Genomic DNA, 16,616 nt, shown 5'->3' with positions numbered 1-16,616 from the left:
AGTTTGAAGCCCTGAAGCAAACACTTGGGGAATGCCTGCATGGTGCTGCTTGCACCTGTCCTTACAGCCAGGGCCTCTCACTGTGGGCAGCAACTTGCAGGCCCAGTGGAGTAGGCCAGGGATCCAGGAGGGAACAGTGGGCCTGGGTGGGCCGCAGGCTCCCTAGAAGCTGCTTCCTGAGGAAGGGGCAGTGCAGAGGAACGGGCAGTGCAGAGGAACAGAGAGGGATGCTGTGAAGGACCCACTCAAGTCCTTTCTACTTCAGGCCTTCCCTTAGCCTGTTTTCCTTCTCCTACTCTGGCTCTGAGCCCTGGGCCCTGGGCCCTGGGCCCTGACTCCTGACTGCAAACCCAGGCCTACCTGCATAATGGGGCCACACTCACACACATTCACCTCTCTGCCCCCCGCCTCAGTAGCCTGATGTACCCCGGGACCTGAACTTGGCCCAGCTCCCAAACTTTCTTCATAAATGAGCAACTCTGCTGCCATCATCAAAGCCAGTGTGGCTGCTTGTGTGCGGCTCTTTCTTCTAGCTGCTCCCAGAGGATTTGTTTGCAAGAAGCCCTAGCCCAGGCCTGGAGCACCTGCCTGTTTTCAGAGGAGTATGTGACTACCCCTTGGAGGCCCCTCTCTTAACAGGAGTGAACACTGAGGTTAGGAGAGGGAGGGGACCTGCTTAAAGTCTCACAGCTTGTGGGAGCCATATCGATGCTTAACCTGAGGGCCTGTCCCCCAACGTCTTCCTGCTGACCTGAGAACATGGAAAACAAAACAAAGAACTAGACTGGGAATTGAAAAGGCCTTAAAAGTCTTCCAGCGGCTGGAGTGCCCTCCTCCGCCTCACTGACCCACCCCACCAGCCTCTCCCAAGCACAACTGAGTCGAAGCTCACAGCACCCAGCAACTTGAGGGTGCTCTGTGTTTCCTGAGGACAATGGGCCATCGGGGAGGGCTGTCCACTTCTCCTGTGTCCTCCAGAAAGAACGTTCAGGTGCTTGCAAACCCAGGAGGCACATGCCAGCTCAAAGCTGCATGGACAGAATCCCCGCCCCCTTCTCGAGGCTTTCCCCCAAGCCTGTTTAAACATACTTCTACCAAAGTTCCTGATCTGGTGTTGCCAGTAGTGATGGCCCTCTCTGGATGGGCTTCAGGCAGCCCCTTTTACCCGAGCTTGGCTCAAGATCTGAACCCAGGCACTGTGGCTGGCAGGGAGTGAAGAGTTATATTAACCTAAATCCAAGTGTGCCTTTCAAGTGACAAGTATTCCCATCTGCCGTCCTGACCCCTAAGGGTCTCATGTATGGGTGCTCTCTTTGGTCACCTAGCAATCACGGAATCGGAACAAGGGAATCATCCCCATTGTGGGTTGCAAATGACAGTGGGCAGGCAAGCATCGCGACCAGCATTAAACAGGTTGACCAAGGTTATCTCAGGGGGAGGTTTATAGGTGATCATCTCTTTGCTTTACGTAGATCAAGAGGTGGTTGTTTGGACAGAACAAGGGGATACTGATTGGTTTAAAGTTAGGGAAGGTGTGTGTCAGGGTTGTATTCTTTCACCATACCTATTCAATCTGTATGCTGAGCAAATAATCCGAGAAGCTGGACTATATGAAGAAGAACGGGGCATCAGGATTGGAGGAAGACTCATTAACAACCTGCGTTATGCAGGTGACACAACCTTTCTTGCGGAAAGTGAAGAGGACTTGAAGCACTTACTAATGAAGATCAAAGACCACAGCCTTCAGTATGGATTGCACCTCAACATAAAACAAAAATCCTCACAACTGGACCAACAAGCAACATCATGATAAACAGAGAAAAGATTGAAGTTGTCAATGATTTCATTTCCCTTGGATCCACAATCAATAGCCATGGAAGCAGCGGTCAAGAAATCAAAAGATGCATTGCATTGGGCAAATCTGCTGCAAAGGACCTCTTCAAAGTGTTGAAGAGCAAGGATGTCACCCTGAAGACTAAGGTGCACCTGACCCAAGCCATGGTTTTTTCAGTTGCGTCATATGCATGTGAAAGCTGGACAATGAATAAGGAAGACCAAAGAAGAGTTGACACCTTTGAATTGTGGTGTTGGCGAAGAATATTGAATATACCAAGGACTGCCAAAAGAATGAACAAATCTATCTTGGAAGAAGTGCAGCCAGAATGCTCCTTAGAAGCAAGGATGGCAAGACTGCATCTTACATACTTTGGACATGTTGTCAGGAGGGATGAGTCCCTGGAGAAGGGCATCATGCTTGGCAGAGTACAGGGTCAGCATAAAAGAGGAAGACCCTCAACGAGGTGGACTGACACAGTGGCTGCAACAATGAGCTCAACCATAACAACGATTGTAAGGATGGTGCAGGACCGGGCAGTGTTTCGTTCTTTTGTGCATAGGGTCGCTGTGAGGCGGAGCCGACTCGACGGCACCTAACAACAGCAACATCTCTTTGCTACCTTATGCTTTTCTTGTCTCTGTAGAGCGTTTTGATTCTTCCACCTTGAACCTTGATCATTTTTATAGCGAGACAGCAATAGTAATAATGGCTGACACTGCGGCCCATCGCTGTGGCCAGGTATGGTGTTAAGCACTTTACAGATATTAACCAATATTATAGATGAGGAACTGAGGAGTAAGATGTTAAGTAACTGTACAAGGTCACAGGGCTGATAAATAGTGAAGTAGTGTTTCTGGCCTTGTAAAATGAGAGGGGGTCTCCTGGAAAATTACCTTGCTTTCTCCTCTTGTTCATTTGAGACAGTGTCATGGATTGAATTGTATCCCCCCAAAATATCTGTCAACTTGACTAGGCCATGATTCCCAGCATTCTGTGATTGTCCATCATTTTGTCATCTGATGTGATTTTCCTATGTGTTGTAAATTCTACCTCTATGATGTTAATGAGGCGGGATTAGAGGCAGTTATGTTAATGAGGCGGGACTCAATCTACAAGTCAGTCTATTTTGAGATATAAAAGAGAGAAGCAAGCATAGAGACAGGGGGACCTCATACCACGAAGAAACAAGAGCCAGGAGAATAGCACATCCTTTGGACCTGGGATCCCTGTACTGAGAAGCCCCTGGACTGGGGAAAATTGATGACAAGGACCTTCCCCATAGCCAACAGAGACAGAAAGCCTTCCCTTGGAGCTGGCACCCTGAATTCAGAGCTCTAGCCTCCTAAACTGTGAGAGAATAAATTTCTGTTTGTTAAAGCCATCCACTTCCTGTTATAGCAGCGCTAGATGACTAAGACAGAATTTGGTACTGAGAGTGGGGCACTGCTCTAACAGATACCTAAAATGCAGTTTTGAAACTGCAAATGGATAGAAGCTGGAAGAGTTTTTAAGTGCTTAACAGTAAAACCCAGATTGCCTTGAAGAGACTGTTGGTGGAATTATGGACATCAAAGACAATTCTGGTAAGGATTCAGAAAGACATGAGGAGAGCTATTACACTGGAGACAGCACAGATGGCAAGAAGCAGCAGCAGAGAAACAGCAGCAGCAGAACCAAGAGACCAGCTCAAGACAGCACTGGAGCTGACCCACAGAGTGAAAGAGCTGAGTGCCCTTGCACAGGAGGCTTCCTGGCAGAGTGGGGTACCTCTGAGCACTTATCAGTGGAGCTAGGCTTGCCAACCCACAAAGCAAGAGAACTGAGTGCCTTCTGGCCATAGTTTACTGGTGGGCTGGGGTGCCTCCAGGCACTTATCGGTGGAGCTAAAGAGCTTTGAAACACTTGCCCCAACAGGGCAGATGTGGGTGGAAAGGGCTGAGGGGCCAAGAGGCCAAGGAACCAGGAAGTAGAAACTGAAGAGACAACACAGGAAGCAGAGCTGCCTCAGCCTCAAAGGGTAGGGCCATGACCTCTTGTGTCTCAAAGGGTGGAGTAGCTACTCAGATGGACTAGGAGAATGAGGCCACCCAAATTTCAAGCGAACAGAGTTGCCATTCCAGTGGAAGGCAGAGCTGAAGCCCAGGGCCCAGGGGACTCCACTCAATCTGGAGAGTGTGGCCAATACCCAAAGTCTGGAGGGCAGGACCATTTTCTAAATGGTCTCAGAGAACAGAGGATTATTTTCAAGCCTTGAAAGTTAATGTAATAATGTTCTGCTAAATTGCTTGATGCCTGTTATTCTTTCTTTCCTTTCAGTTTCTCCCATTTGTAATGAAAACGTCTAGCTTGTGCCTGTTCCACCATTGTACTTAGGAAGCAGATAACTTGTATTCTGGATTTCACAGATGAAGGAGAATTTTGAATTTTGGACTTGGAGTTGATTTAAGACTTTTGCTAAGATATGATGGGGCGAATGTGTTTTACATGTGGCAAGGGCATGAATTTTGGGGGGCCAAAGTGTGGGATGTCATGGGTTGAATTGTGTCACCCAAAAATACCTGTCAACTTGGCTAGGCCATGATTTCCAGCATTCTGTGATAGTCCACCATTTTGTCATCTGATGTGATTTTCCTTTGTGTTGTAAATCCTACCTCTATGGTGTCAGTGAGGCAGGATTAGAGACAGATATGTTAATGAGACAGGACTAAATCTACAAGATTAGGTTGTATCTTGAGTCAACCTCATTTGAGATACAAAAGAGAGAAGCAAGCAGAGACAGGGGACCTCATACCTCCAAGAAACGAGAGCGAGGAGAATAGCGTGTCCTTTGGACCTAGGGTCCCTGCACTGAGAACCTCCTTGACCAGGAAAGATTGATGACAAGGACCTTTCCCCAGAGCTGACAGAGAGAGAAAGCCTTCCTCAGGAACTGGTGCACTGAATTCGAACATCTAGCCTCCTACACTGTGAGAGAATAAATTTCTCCTTGTTAAAGTCATCCATTTGTGGCATTTCTGATATAGCAGCACTAGATGACTAAGATAGACACATACCTGCCTGTTGGTCTTAAGTATAGTATGAGATTCTCCCTCAGAGAATCTCCCTTCCCACACTGTCCCCACAGAGCTCAGCCTGCATGTGATCTGTGCCCCCACTTCCCACTTTATGTCCCACGCAACAGCCAGAGGAACAGAGGGCTGCCGGAGAAGGTTTGCAGCAAGCAGAAGAGAATCTTTGCAGGGCAGATGACATTGCCAAGGCCTGGCCAAGGAAGCAAATCACATGGCACTGAGGCTATGAGTCACTTTACTTTTTTTTTATTTTTAATAATTTATTTTTCGTTGCTGTTGAAAATACACAGCATAACACAGACCAATTCAACAATTTCTACATGTATAATTTAGTGACATTGATTACATTCTTCAAATTGTACAACCATTCTCACCCTCTTTTCCATATAGTTCCTCCCCCGTTAACATAAACTCACTGCCTCCTCAGTTTCCTATCTAACCTCTCCAGTTGTTGTCAGTTTGATCCTGTATAGATAGTTCTTTAACAGAGCACAGTGCTCCAGGCAGACATTCTTTACTAATTAAGCTAAACGGGAAGACTTCAGGGGCACTTTACTTTTGAAAGCTTTGTTAGCTCAAGAGGCAGAAGCAGCACAAAAGAAAACTCTAAACCCGGACTCCTCCCTGTAATCCTCATCCCCACTCATACCACTCATCATGTCTTCTGTATTCATTCATTCCACAGACTCCTACTGAGCTGCAATGTGGGGATAAACCAGCAGATGCTGCCCTGCCCTTTGGGGCTCCCCGCGTAATGGGGAGACAAGAAAGTCGACAGCTGTGGGCAGCATGATGCCCCAGTAGGCCAAGGAGGGGTATGGCCTACCCACACAGCTACCCACCCAGGGCCTCTGCCCCACAGCTTGGAAGTGACGGATACCTGGCCCTAGCTCCACCTAGGGTCTCTGCCCCACGTAGCTGGCGGTGGTGGCCACCCAGTCTTGGCCCCCCCAGGGCCTCTGCCACACAGCTCTTGGCATCTGGGAGGCCACACTCTTTCCATCATCCATACCTAGAGGCCGCACACATGGAATCTCTTCAGTGTAATTATGTGAGCATCTGATGTTTCCAAGGAGAAGCAGTGTGGCAGTCTTCATGCCAGGAAAATGTCAACTAGTAGTTTCCAGTGACCTCTTCAACAACACTGGCGCGATTTGAAACAGCGGGTTTTCCAGGGTGGGTCTCTAGATGCTTGCTGTAAAATTTAGTCCCACTCGCTTTGGCCTTGAGACAGATGTTTGCATTGAGCGAAATGAAATACCTCAATAGGGGGGTCTCCTCGCAGGGAGCATTGGTCAGGGATTGTTGACCTCACAACTATCAGCCAGGTGACTAAGGACAGTGGAGAGAGGGGACATGCCACAGCCAGGGTGCTGGAGTTCCAAGCCTGACACCCCCAAATGAGCTTTGTGGCCTCAGGCGAGTGAGCGAGCCCTCAGCCTTGGTTTCCCCGTCTGCTTCCACCTTTAGTTTCAGTTGCCGTTGAGTCCCCCCTGACTCATGGCGCCCCGGTGTGTGTCAGAGTAGAACTGTGCTCTGTAGGGTTTTCAATGGCTGATTTTTCAGAAGTAGATCACCAGGCCTTTCTTCCGAGGCACCTCTGGGTTGACTACAACTTTTGGTCAGCAGTTGAGCATGTTGGGGCTGTTCCAGCTGCTGGAATCTCAGACAGCATCTGACCCAGTAGTTCTTACCCTGCAGAGAAGCTTTTTAAAAATACTGATTGCCTCCTGCCCCCAAGTTACGAAACTGTCCCCTTGACCCAGAGGCGAAGGCTGCAGGCGGGAGTTTCTGAGTGAATAACAGAGCAGGCAGATGGACAGGCAGGTTTAGAGGCCCACAGTGGTGCCGGGGCTAGGTGGGGCAGGCTCACAGAAGCCAACCTGGGGGTCAGTGCCTCGAGAGGCGCACACTGTGCAGAGACACAGGTAGGCTCCTGGTGTTGACATCATTGGGCCAGAGAAGGGAGGCTCAGTGCTCAAGAGAGGTTTAGTCTCCCAGGGGGCTCAGGCGGGAAGCAGGGAAGTGGGCTGCAGCACAGCAGCCAGGAGGCCTATCCCTCCTGCCCAGCCCTGAGGCCCCTGCCTCAAGAACTTGGGCGGTGGGCTTGGGGTGAGGCTCAAACCTGGACAGGTGCGCAGGTGAGCCCAGATGGCCCTGGAGAAGCAGTCAGCTCCCCTGGCGCTAGATCCAGGGCAGGCACCCTCGCTTTTTCCAGGAGACTCGGTGGAAACCCCGGGTGCGGTGGAGGTAGGTGGCGTGGGGTGCTTGCCGGCCAGCAGCAGGCTGTGGGTGGCAGGCTTTCTTTAGCATCACAGCAGACACCTTAATTGGAGCACATGCCTCTATTTTTACACTCCCATCTCTGCACCCATGTTCATTTCCCTGGAGGTGAGCCTGGCTGCCCAGTGCGTCCTCAGCCTTCTCTGCGGAGTAGGCAGCCTGGCCCATTCCACATTCTCACCATTCACCCTGCCTTTCAACATCTGCATGGCTTTGAACTTGGGCCCAGTTCTCAGAGGCTGGGGCCCTTTCAGTGACAGGGAGGAAGCATGACTTTTGCCCAGCGTTCCACTGCTCTGTGGTCTTTCCAGCTGGGCCTGGGGTCTGAGCAAACCCGTGAAGATGGGAGATTCAGCCACCCCAGATACTGGCCTTCAGATGAAGGTCCCCACCTCCCATGACCTTTAGCCCCACCCTTGATCTCTGACCCTGGTGAGGACACGTCTCTGTGCCCTCTCCTGGAGTAGTTTCAGAGCTTCCTTGGACAGCCCGGATGTGGTCTGACCCTCAGCACAACTGGTGAGGCAGCTGGAGGGAGCAGGCCCACAGAGAGGCCTCAAGGATCAAGGTGACGCTGAGGCTCCTGGCTGTGTTTTCCATCTACCTGCCAGGTTTTCACACTGTATTATTTGTTACCTGATTTTCCATCAGATTAGATGCTGACATACCTTCCAGTGTTCTCAGGACTCAGCTTCCTGGAGTCTCTGCTCCATGACCTCCTTGGGGGATGGGCACGTTATACATCCTGGTTCCCAATGTGTTAATTGCAAATTCCTTTTTTTGTACGACATCCTGCAGGACTAGTATTCCACGGAGCCCACTCTGGGGAAGGCAGACCTGGGCCTGCTTTCCTTCTTGGTCCCCCAGGACAAGAAGGATAGGCCATGCCTCTGGGGGGCTGCCCTGCCCCCAGGAGCCCTCAGCACATATGCTTTATCCTCCAGCACTGAGATGTCCCCACGTGTCTCTCCAACTCTGTTTCTGTCTCTATCACTGTGCTTCAGGCCTGCTCACACTCATTGTGGTGGCCCTGGCCCACCTCCGTCCTGCTGCTCCTGCTCTGTCCTCTCCTGGGAGTGGCCTCCTCCTCCCACGCCACCCACCACCATTCTGACCACTATGCAGTGTGCAGCTGTAAGGCCACCGCCTCCTCCCCAAAGCCCTCTTAGGGCCCCACCACACCCAATTCTGGCCTACCAACTCAGAGAACCCTTTTCTCTTGGAAGCTTCTGGAAGACATCAGGCTCCCCCTTCCCAGTCTAGGCTAAGGGAGGCAGCCCTCCCTCTGGACAGAAGACCAGTGTCTGGCCCAGGCAGGGTGCACCTCCTCATCCACCAACTCTGGGCAGAGTCTTTTAAAGGAGGGCACTGCAGACTCCTTTAAAGTTTTATCTCAGGGCTGGGCGCAGGGCCACACCTTGTCCCATGGCTCCTTGCCTGGTCCGCTGCTATGGTCTTTGCCCCTCCAATGCCCCACTAACAGGGATGGCAGGACCATCAGGATGTGTAAAGATGGTGGCATCAATCCCGTCTCCACCATTTAGGAGCCATGGGACCCTGGGCACACTCTTTAGCTCAGTGCAGCCGGGTTTTCTCAGGGACAGTGCTTGCAGAATGACTGTAATACTTGTAAATGGCACAACATATATAAGCACACAGTAGGTGGTCACTGGGCACCAGTCACAGGAAGTTGTTCACTGCCAGACCCGCCGAGGTCACTTTCCATCCACATGGACTGTCCACCTCTGGGCATGTTTATGACTGTCTGGTATTAGCATAAGGAGCTCTGGTGGTGCAGGGGTTAAGTGCTCGGCTGCTAACTGAAGGTGGACAGTTCAAACCCACCAGTCACTCCATGGGAGAAAGCTGTGGTAGTCTACTTCCATAAAGATTATAGCTATCTAGTGGGGTTTTTTTAGTGCTGCAATAGCAGAAATACCATAAGTAAATAGCTTTAGCAAAGAGAAATTTATTCTCTCACAGTCTAGGAGGATAGAAGTCCAAATTCGGGGCATCAGCTCCAGGGGAAGGCTTTCTCTCTCTGTCAGCTCTGGAGGAAGGTCATTGTCATCAGTCTTCCCCAGTGAAGGAGCTTCTCAGCACAGGGACGCCAGGTCCGAAGAACACACTGTTCTCCTGGCTCTTGTTTCTTGGTGGTAGGAGGTTCCCATGTCTCTCTGCTCACTTTTCTATTTTATATCTCAAAAGAGATTGACTTAAGGCACAACCCAATCTTGTAGATTGAGTCCTGCCTCATTAACATAACTGTGCTCATCCCACCTCATTAACATCATAGAGGTAGGATTTGCAATACACAGGAAAATCACATCAGATGACAAAATGTCAGGCAATCACATAGTACTGGGCATCATGGACTAACCAAGTTGACACACATTTTCGGGTGACACAGTTCAGTCCGTAACAGGACCAGTATACAGGAGACCTGGGTGGAGCCAGCCCAGGGTGAGCAAGGAAACAGGACAGGTGTCCTCCCCACGCTGACGGCACCCCTTGGCTGTCGGTTGGCCCACCTGCCTGGTGCCACTCTCAGTGACTGTTTGGGTTCCTGTGTGTCTCTGCCTCCCCTGCCTTCTCCTAGAGAGCAGACGAGTGTTCTCTTCCTTGGTGTCCCCAGGGCCCTTCCTGGTCTGTCTGCCAAGTGCCGGGCTTGCTGCTAGGCTCGCAGAGATGAACAAGTAACAAACTTTGTCCTCAAAGAAACCACATTCTTTGTTAACATTTGTAGCCACCAATGTTATTCTGGTTAGCCAGAGCCTGCTCAAGGGCCCAGTGATGGGGAGCCCCAGGGAGGGATCCCAGGGTTCTAGGGTGGCTCCTCATTGGAGTGACCCCTGGCGGGGCCAGGCAAAGAAAGGAAGGAAAGAAACCCGTGCATGGTGCGTGCGCCGGGAGCAGAAGTGGAGGCCTACCTGCGCGAGCACTGAGGGCAGCGGGGTTCCCACGTGTGGCATCAGGATGGGCTAAAGAGGCAAGGTGGAGAAATGACATAAGATCACTGCACCGTGCAGGCCTTGCCGGGAGGTTGCGCCCGGGATCACTCCTTAGCACCTAGGGATGGCTTTCAGGGACTTTGGTACCACTCTGACTGCCCCTCCCTGCTCAGGAGCTTGTTGGGGCTTGCAGCCTCCTCTGCCTGGACACCTACTCTTGCCACTGCCCCCATGCCTTCTCCCCTTCCTGCTGAAGCTCCATCCCTGTTAGGACCCATCTCAGCACCATGTTCCCCAAAGCCTGGCCCATTCCAGCGTTGGGAGTAGGCAAATGCTGGTCAACATCAAGCCTCCGCTGCTCTTGTCTTGGGGCCCCTTCTCAGTGTGAGACCTAGGGGAGGGGGCGAGGTGGGGCTGCCGTCACTCATCCCTGTGAGGGGAAGGGCCCCACTGGTCACCCTGAGCCTTGACCACAGGAGCCTATGGGTGGTTGAGAGTGGGGCCAGACTCCCCAGAGAAGCAAGCCAGCCTCTGGCTCCTGCATCACTGCTGTGTCACCCCCTTCTCCCCTTACCCCCACTACCAGCCTGTGCAGCCTTTTGGTTTCTCAGTTTCAAAAAGCTGCCCTCTGACAGGGCTTCCCTGCCAAGAAACTTGTTCCATTTTCCTCCAAAGATGAAAAAAGCTCCACTTCTAAAAATAGCTCACCTGGCTCCCTGTAATGGCTGTCACCATGGCAACTGCTCCTTCTCAGGAGCTTCCCAATGGAAGGGAGCCCCAGGCCAGGTACGGGTGCCCTCTTGGCTCCTCAGGTAGACTGGGAGGCTGTTAAAGGGTTCGAGGAGAGCCCCTGCTGGGACACGTGGTGGGAGTGGGGGCAAGTGGTGCAATAAATGAGAAGGAATCCCCTCTCAGCCCAACTCCTGTGCTGATGGAAGGTGAAGGAAAGAGCGATGGGCCAGGGGCTGGGGAACCGGTGTGTGTTAAGTCCCAGCTCTGTGAGGGCCACACACTGGGGACATGATATCCTTGTCCATATCTAACCTTCCTGCCAACCCTAGGGTGAGAAGGGATAATGCCCCTAATGTATGAATTAGCACACTTGGTCGCGGCCACATGGAATTAGGAGAAGGACGACCTGACCCAGAGCTAGGCTCCCCCAGGGCACCTTCTTCCAGAAATGAGCCAGGTGAACAGCCAGAGCAGTCAAGAGGGCACATGTGCCAGGCTTAGAGAAGATGGGGGGACTGATGAGAGCTCTGTGCCCAGGAGGGAGCCCCAGTGATGAACTAGAGAGCATGCTGTTCCTGGAGACCATCCCAGGTCAGTAAACCCAACTGTAATAATCAACGAGAGGGCAAGAGTGCAGTGCATGATGGACGTGGAGGTGTTCAGCTCAGCCACGCAGTTTGACATGGTTGGCTAAATGATGGCCCCAAAGATGTCCATATTTTAATTCCTGGAACCTGTGAACATGGCAAAAGTGACTTTGCAGATATGACTCAGTTAAGGATCTTGAGATGGGAGGATTATCCGGGATTATCCAGGTGAGCCTGATGTAATTACAAGGGTCCATATAAGAGAGGCAAGATGGCCAGAGTCAGAGGGAGAGATTAGAAGATGCTATTCTGCTGACTTTGCAAGCCAAGGAATGCAAGCGGCCTCTTGAAGCTAGACAAAGTAAAAAAACAGATTCCCCCTTAGACCTACTAAAAGAAACTATCCATGCCAATACCTTAATTTTAGGACTTCTGTACTTCCAGAACTCTAGGATAATAAATTGTATTGTGTTAAGCCACTGAAAAAAAAAAAATTTAAAGCATGTGGTAATTTGTTACAGCAGCAATAGGAACCTAATACACTCAAGGAGCTTGTCATGAACAAGAAGGCTACATCAGAATCAAGATGGCATGGCCAAGATGGACAGAGAAGTTGTGTCTGCTGCCTTGTAATACATCAGTATCCAGAGTTTCATGGATCTATTCTCTTTTAACAAAGAAGACAATTAAGTCTTCAGTGTAGCTAGTGAAACCGATGACTGGTTGCCATCAGGTCGACTCATGCCAATCCCATGTGTGCCAGAGTGTATCTGTGCCACTTGGGGTTTTCAATGGCCAGTTTTAAATTGATTGGGTGTTTTAGGAATCAGTTCTTTTCTAGAGATGGTTGTGTCTGAGATGGTTAGGCGCTTATTCACAGTCATTTGCTGCCCTGTTTCAGAGCTCCCCGTCCGGCTGTGGAGGCCTGGCTCCCATTGTTCTTCCGTGCTCCACAGTCTACAGTGGCTCTTTGCTTCTGCCCAATTAGCCAGGAAGGCCCAGGTGCACCCTTTGCTGAGGAATGCACAGTGATATTCAGCCCTAAGTTCCCAGACCATTGGGCAACCTGAAGATACAGATCCCTAAGCCCTGAGTTGTCTTTTGTTCCTTATGGAGAACAGAGCCAGCTTTTCCATCTCTCACGCCCAATGCCTTTGCAGGTTGCAGAGGAGCTCACTTGGATCCTTGCTTGTTGGTGACTTTTCTGTGATGGTTTGATCTGGATGTGAAAGCTTGCCAGGAGCAGCAGCACACAGGCAGACGGCCAGCAGTGCCCAGGGAAATTCAGAAAGATCACCCTGTGGGAGCCACAGCAGGAAAATGACCAGCCCTTTGTGAAGCTGGGGCCAGGCTGGCACGGGAGGATGGGGAGAGCTCGCTTTCTGGGCCAGGGAGTGCCCCTCTGCCCACCACCCACCCTGGGCCTCCTATCTTACCCCTCCAGCTCCTGTCCTCCCTCTATCCAGCTCTCTGGCTTGGTTGCCTGCAGCCAGTCCTCCTCTGTCAACTGTGTGTCCTGCAGCCTGAGCCCTCACTGTCCATGTGAGGATGTAGCTCCCAGCCTGACTCTACCATTCCCAGCTGCCTGGTGGTCCTGGCCTGGGCACCCCTGTGCCAAGCTGTGGACCTCCTGCTGAGCAAATGGCACCCCCAAGTGGCTTTGTATACCCCAGCATTCTCCTCACCCACTGGGCTCCTCGGTCAGGGGAGGCAGTGAGCCAGGTAGGCCATGGAGTCATGGCCTTGGTGGTCTCTCCAGATCACCCCTCAGAGAGCACAAGCCAGCTGAATGCTAGAGAGGGTGGTCCAGAGAGAGGAAAAGCCTTATGAGCACATAGACTGGGCCTCAGAGCCCAGCTCTGCCCTTGAATAGCTAGAACCCAAGCCAGTGGTTTGGCCCCATGGAGCCTGAAGAATGAAGAAGGGCCTCTGCCGGCCACCGAGAGGTTCAGGTTAGCCTGTATGAAGCAGGAGACCCAGGCCTGGCCCAGTACATGTGGTCTCTACATGCTGGGTCTCATGGGGCAACAGTTGGACTGGCTGAGGAGTAGGGGGCGCCTACCCCCAGCCTGGATGCTGATCCACAGCCCCCATGGCCAGCAGTGTTCTCAGGACAGGGTGTGTGGTGGCCACTCACCCTTATGCACGCCCACAGAGCAGTAACTCAGCGGGTCCACTCCCACATACCTTGTCTGCCGTGGAGAGAAACCCAGCCTTTTGAAACATGTACTCTTTTTTTTTTATTGTACTGTAGATGAAGTTTTACAGAACTAGCTTCTCATTAAACAGTACACATACTGTTTTATGACATTGGTTAACAACCCCACGACATGTCAACACTTTAATTTCTTGACCTTGGGTTCAGTATTAGCAGCTTTCCTGTCCCCTCCGGCCTTCTGTTCCTAGTACCTGGGCTGGTGTTCCCCTTTAGTCTCGTTTTGTTTTATGGGCCTGTCTAATCTTTGGATGAAGGGTGAGCCTCAGGAATGAATTCATTGCTGTGCTAAAAGGACCATACTCTTGGGGTTTTTCCAGTCTCTGTCAGGCCAGTAAGCCTGGTGTTTTTTGTGAGTTAGAATTTTGTTCTACATTTATCTCCAGCTCTGTCTGGGACCCTGTCTTGTGATCCCTCTCAGAACAGTCAGTGATGGGAGCTGGGCACCATCTAGTTGTACTGGACTCAGTCTGGTGGATGCCATGGTAGTTGTGGCCCCTTAGCTCTTTGGACTAATCTTTCCCTTGTGTCTTTAGTTTTCTTCATTCTCCCTTGCTCCCAAAGGGGTGAGACCAGTGGAGTATCTTAGATGGCCGCTCACAGGCTTGTAAGACCCCAGATGCTACTCCCCGAAGTAGAATGTGGAGCATATTCTCAATAAACAATGTTATGCCAATTGAGGTAGATGTTCCCCAAGACCGTGGTCCCCACAGCCCTTAGCTCAGCAATTCTGTCCCTCAGAGAGTTTGGATGCATCTATGGAGCTTCCTTGGCCTTGCCAAGTTCTGCTGGCTTCCCCAGTATTGTGTACTGTCTTACCCTTCACCAAAGTTACCACTTACCTATTGTCTAGTGTTTTTCCTTTCCCGCCCCTCCCTCGTAACCATCAAAGATTTTGGTGTGTAAACCTTTCCATGAGTTTTTATGGTAGTAGTCTCAACAATATTTGTCATTTTGTTGTTTCACTCAGCATAATGCCCTCTGGATTCGTCCATGCTGTGAGATGCTTCACAGATTCATCATTTGTTCTTTATCGTTGCATAGTCCTCCATTGTGTGTATCTGCCTTAGCTTGTTTATCCATTAATCTGTTGATGGGCTTCTAGGTTGTTTCCGTCTTTTTGCTATTGTGAACAGTGCTGCAATGAGCATGTGTGTAAAAAAATATGTTTATTTGTGTGATGGCTCTTGTTTCTCTAGGATATATTCCTAGGAGTGGGCTTGCTGGATCATATGCTATTTTTAGCTTTTTAAGGAAGTGCAATAACATTTTCCAAAATGGTTGTATCATTTTGCGTTCCCACCAGCAGTGCAAAAGAGTTCCAGTCTCCCCACAGCCTTTCTAACGTTTGTTATTTTCTGTTTTTTCGATTTGTACCAGTAATGCAAGGGTGAGATGGTATCTCATTGTGGTTTTGATTTGTGTTTCTCTAATGGCTAGTGACCATGAGCACTTCCTCATGTGTCTGTTAGCTGCTTGAATGTCTTCTTTGGTGAAGTGTCTGTTCCTTTGCCATTTTTTAATTGGACTATTTGTCTTTTTTGTTGTAGAAGTGTTGGATTTTCCTGTAGATTTTAAGGATGAGACCTTTGTTAGATTTGTAATAGTCAAAAATTTTTTCCCAGTCTGTTGGTTCTCTTTTTGCTCTTTTGGTGAAGCCTTTTGATGAGCATAAGTGTTTAATTTTTAGAAGATCCCAGTTATCTAGCTTATATTCTGGAGGTTGTGTGTTGTTGATTATGGTTTGTATCATGTTAATAACGTGTATTAGGGCCCCTAGCATTGATTCCATTTTTTCTTCTATGCTCTTTATAGCTTTTGGTTTTATATTTAGGCCTTTGACCCATTTTGAATTAGTTTTTGTGTATGGTGTGAGTTATAGGTCCTGTTTTATTTTTTTGCAGACAAACATCCAGTTTTGCTAGCACCATCTGTTTAAAAGACTGTCTTTTCCCATTTGATGGACTTTGGGGTCTTTGTTGAAGATCAGATGACCATAGGTGAATGGGTTTACATCTGGGTTCTCAATCCTGTTCCACTGGTCAATGTATCTGTCATTGTACTGTACCAGGCTGTTTTGACTACTGTAGCTGTAGGTTCTGAGGTCAGGTAGTGCCGGTCCTCCTACTTTATTCTTCTTCTTCAATAGTGCTTTACTTATCTGGGGCCTTGTCCTTTTCCATATAAAGTTAATGATAAGTTTTGCCATCTCTTTAAAGTATGTTGTTGGTATTTGGATGGGGATTACATTGTATTTGTAACTTGCTTTGGGTAGAACTGTCATTTTCACAGTGTTGAGTCTACCTATCCATGAGTATGGTATGTTTTTCTATTTATTTAGATCTCTTTTGGTTTCTTGAGGTAGTATTTTCTAGTTTTCTTTGTATAGGTCTTTTACATCCTTGGTTACATTTATTCCTAAGTTGTTTTTTTCTTTTTTTCTTTTAGGGGCCATTATAAATGGTATTGTTTTCCTGATTTCCTTTTCATAGCTCTCTTTATTGGCGTGTAGGAATCCAGCTGATTTTTGTATGTTTATCTTGTATCTTGCGACTCTGCTGAATCTGTCTATTAGTTCCAGTAGTTTTCTCTTGGAGTCTTTTGAGCTTTCTACATGTAGTATCATATCATCTGCAAATGGGGACAGTTTAACTTCTTCATTACCAATTTGGATGCCCTTTATTTCTTTTCCTCACCTTATTGCTCTAGCTAGGACTTTCAGCACAGTGTTAAATAGGAGTGGTGATAAAGGACATCCTTGTCTTATTCCTGTCCTCAAGGGGAATGTTTTCAGCCTCTCTCCATTAAGAATGATGTTGGCCATTGGTTTTGTATGGATGTCTTTATTATAGTAAAGAATTTCTTCTCTGTACCTATTTTATTGAGTTTTTATCAGGAATGGATGTTGGACTTTTTTGAATGCATTTTCTGAGTCAATTG

The 16,616-nt window shown here is 49.4% G+C and overlaps 1 protein-coding gene across 1 annotated transcript in view; it reads right to left on the bottom strand.

Moving 5' to 3' along the window:
* LOC126065432 (trithorax group protein osa-like) overlaps window positions 1-10,877 on the bottom strand; it is a 33,089-nt gene extending 22,212 nt beyond the window's left edge. Inside the window, exons 1-2 of the mRNA XM_049865464.1 lie at window positions 10,851-10,877; window positions 10,122-10,172 (exon numbers count right to left, since the gene is read on the bottom strand). Coding sequence (XP_049721421.1) covers window positions 10,122-10,172; window positions 10,851-10,877 — 78 coding nt within the window. The remainder of the gene's footprint in view (window positions 1-10,121; window positions 10,173-10,850) is intronic.
* Window positions 10,878-16,616: the final 5,739 nt, after the last annotated feature.

Source organism: Elephas maximus, chromosome 22 (genome assembly GCF_024166365.1).
Source record: "Elephas maximus indicus isolate mEleMax1 chromosome 22, mEleMax1 primary haplotype, whole genome shotgun sequence".
NCBI lineage: Eukaryota > Metazoa > Chordata > Mammalia > Proboscidea > Elephantidae > Elephas > Elephas maximus.
This window is presented reverse-complemented; position numbering and strand designations above follow the sequence as displayed.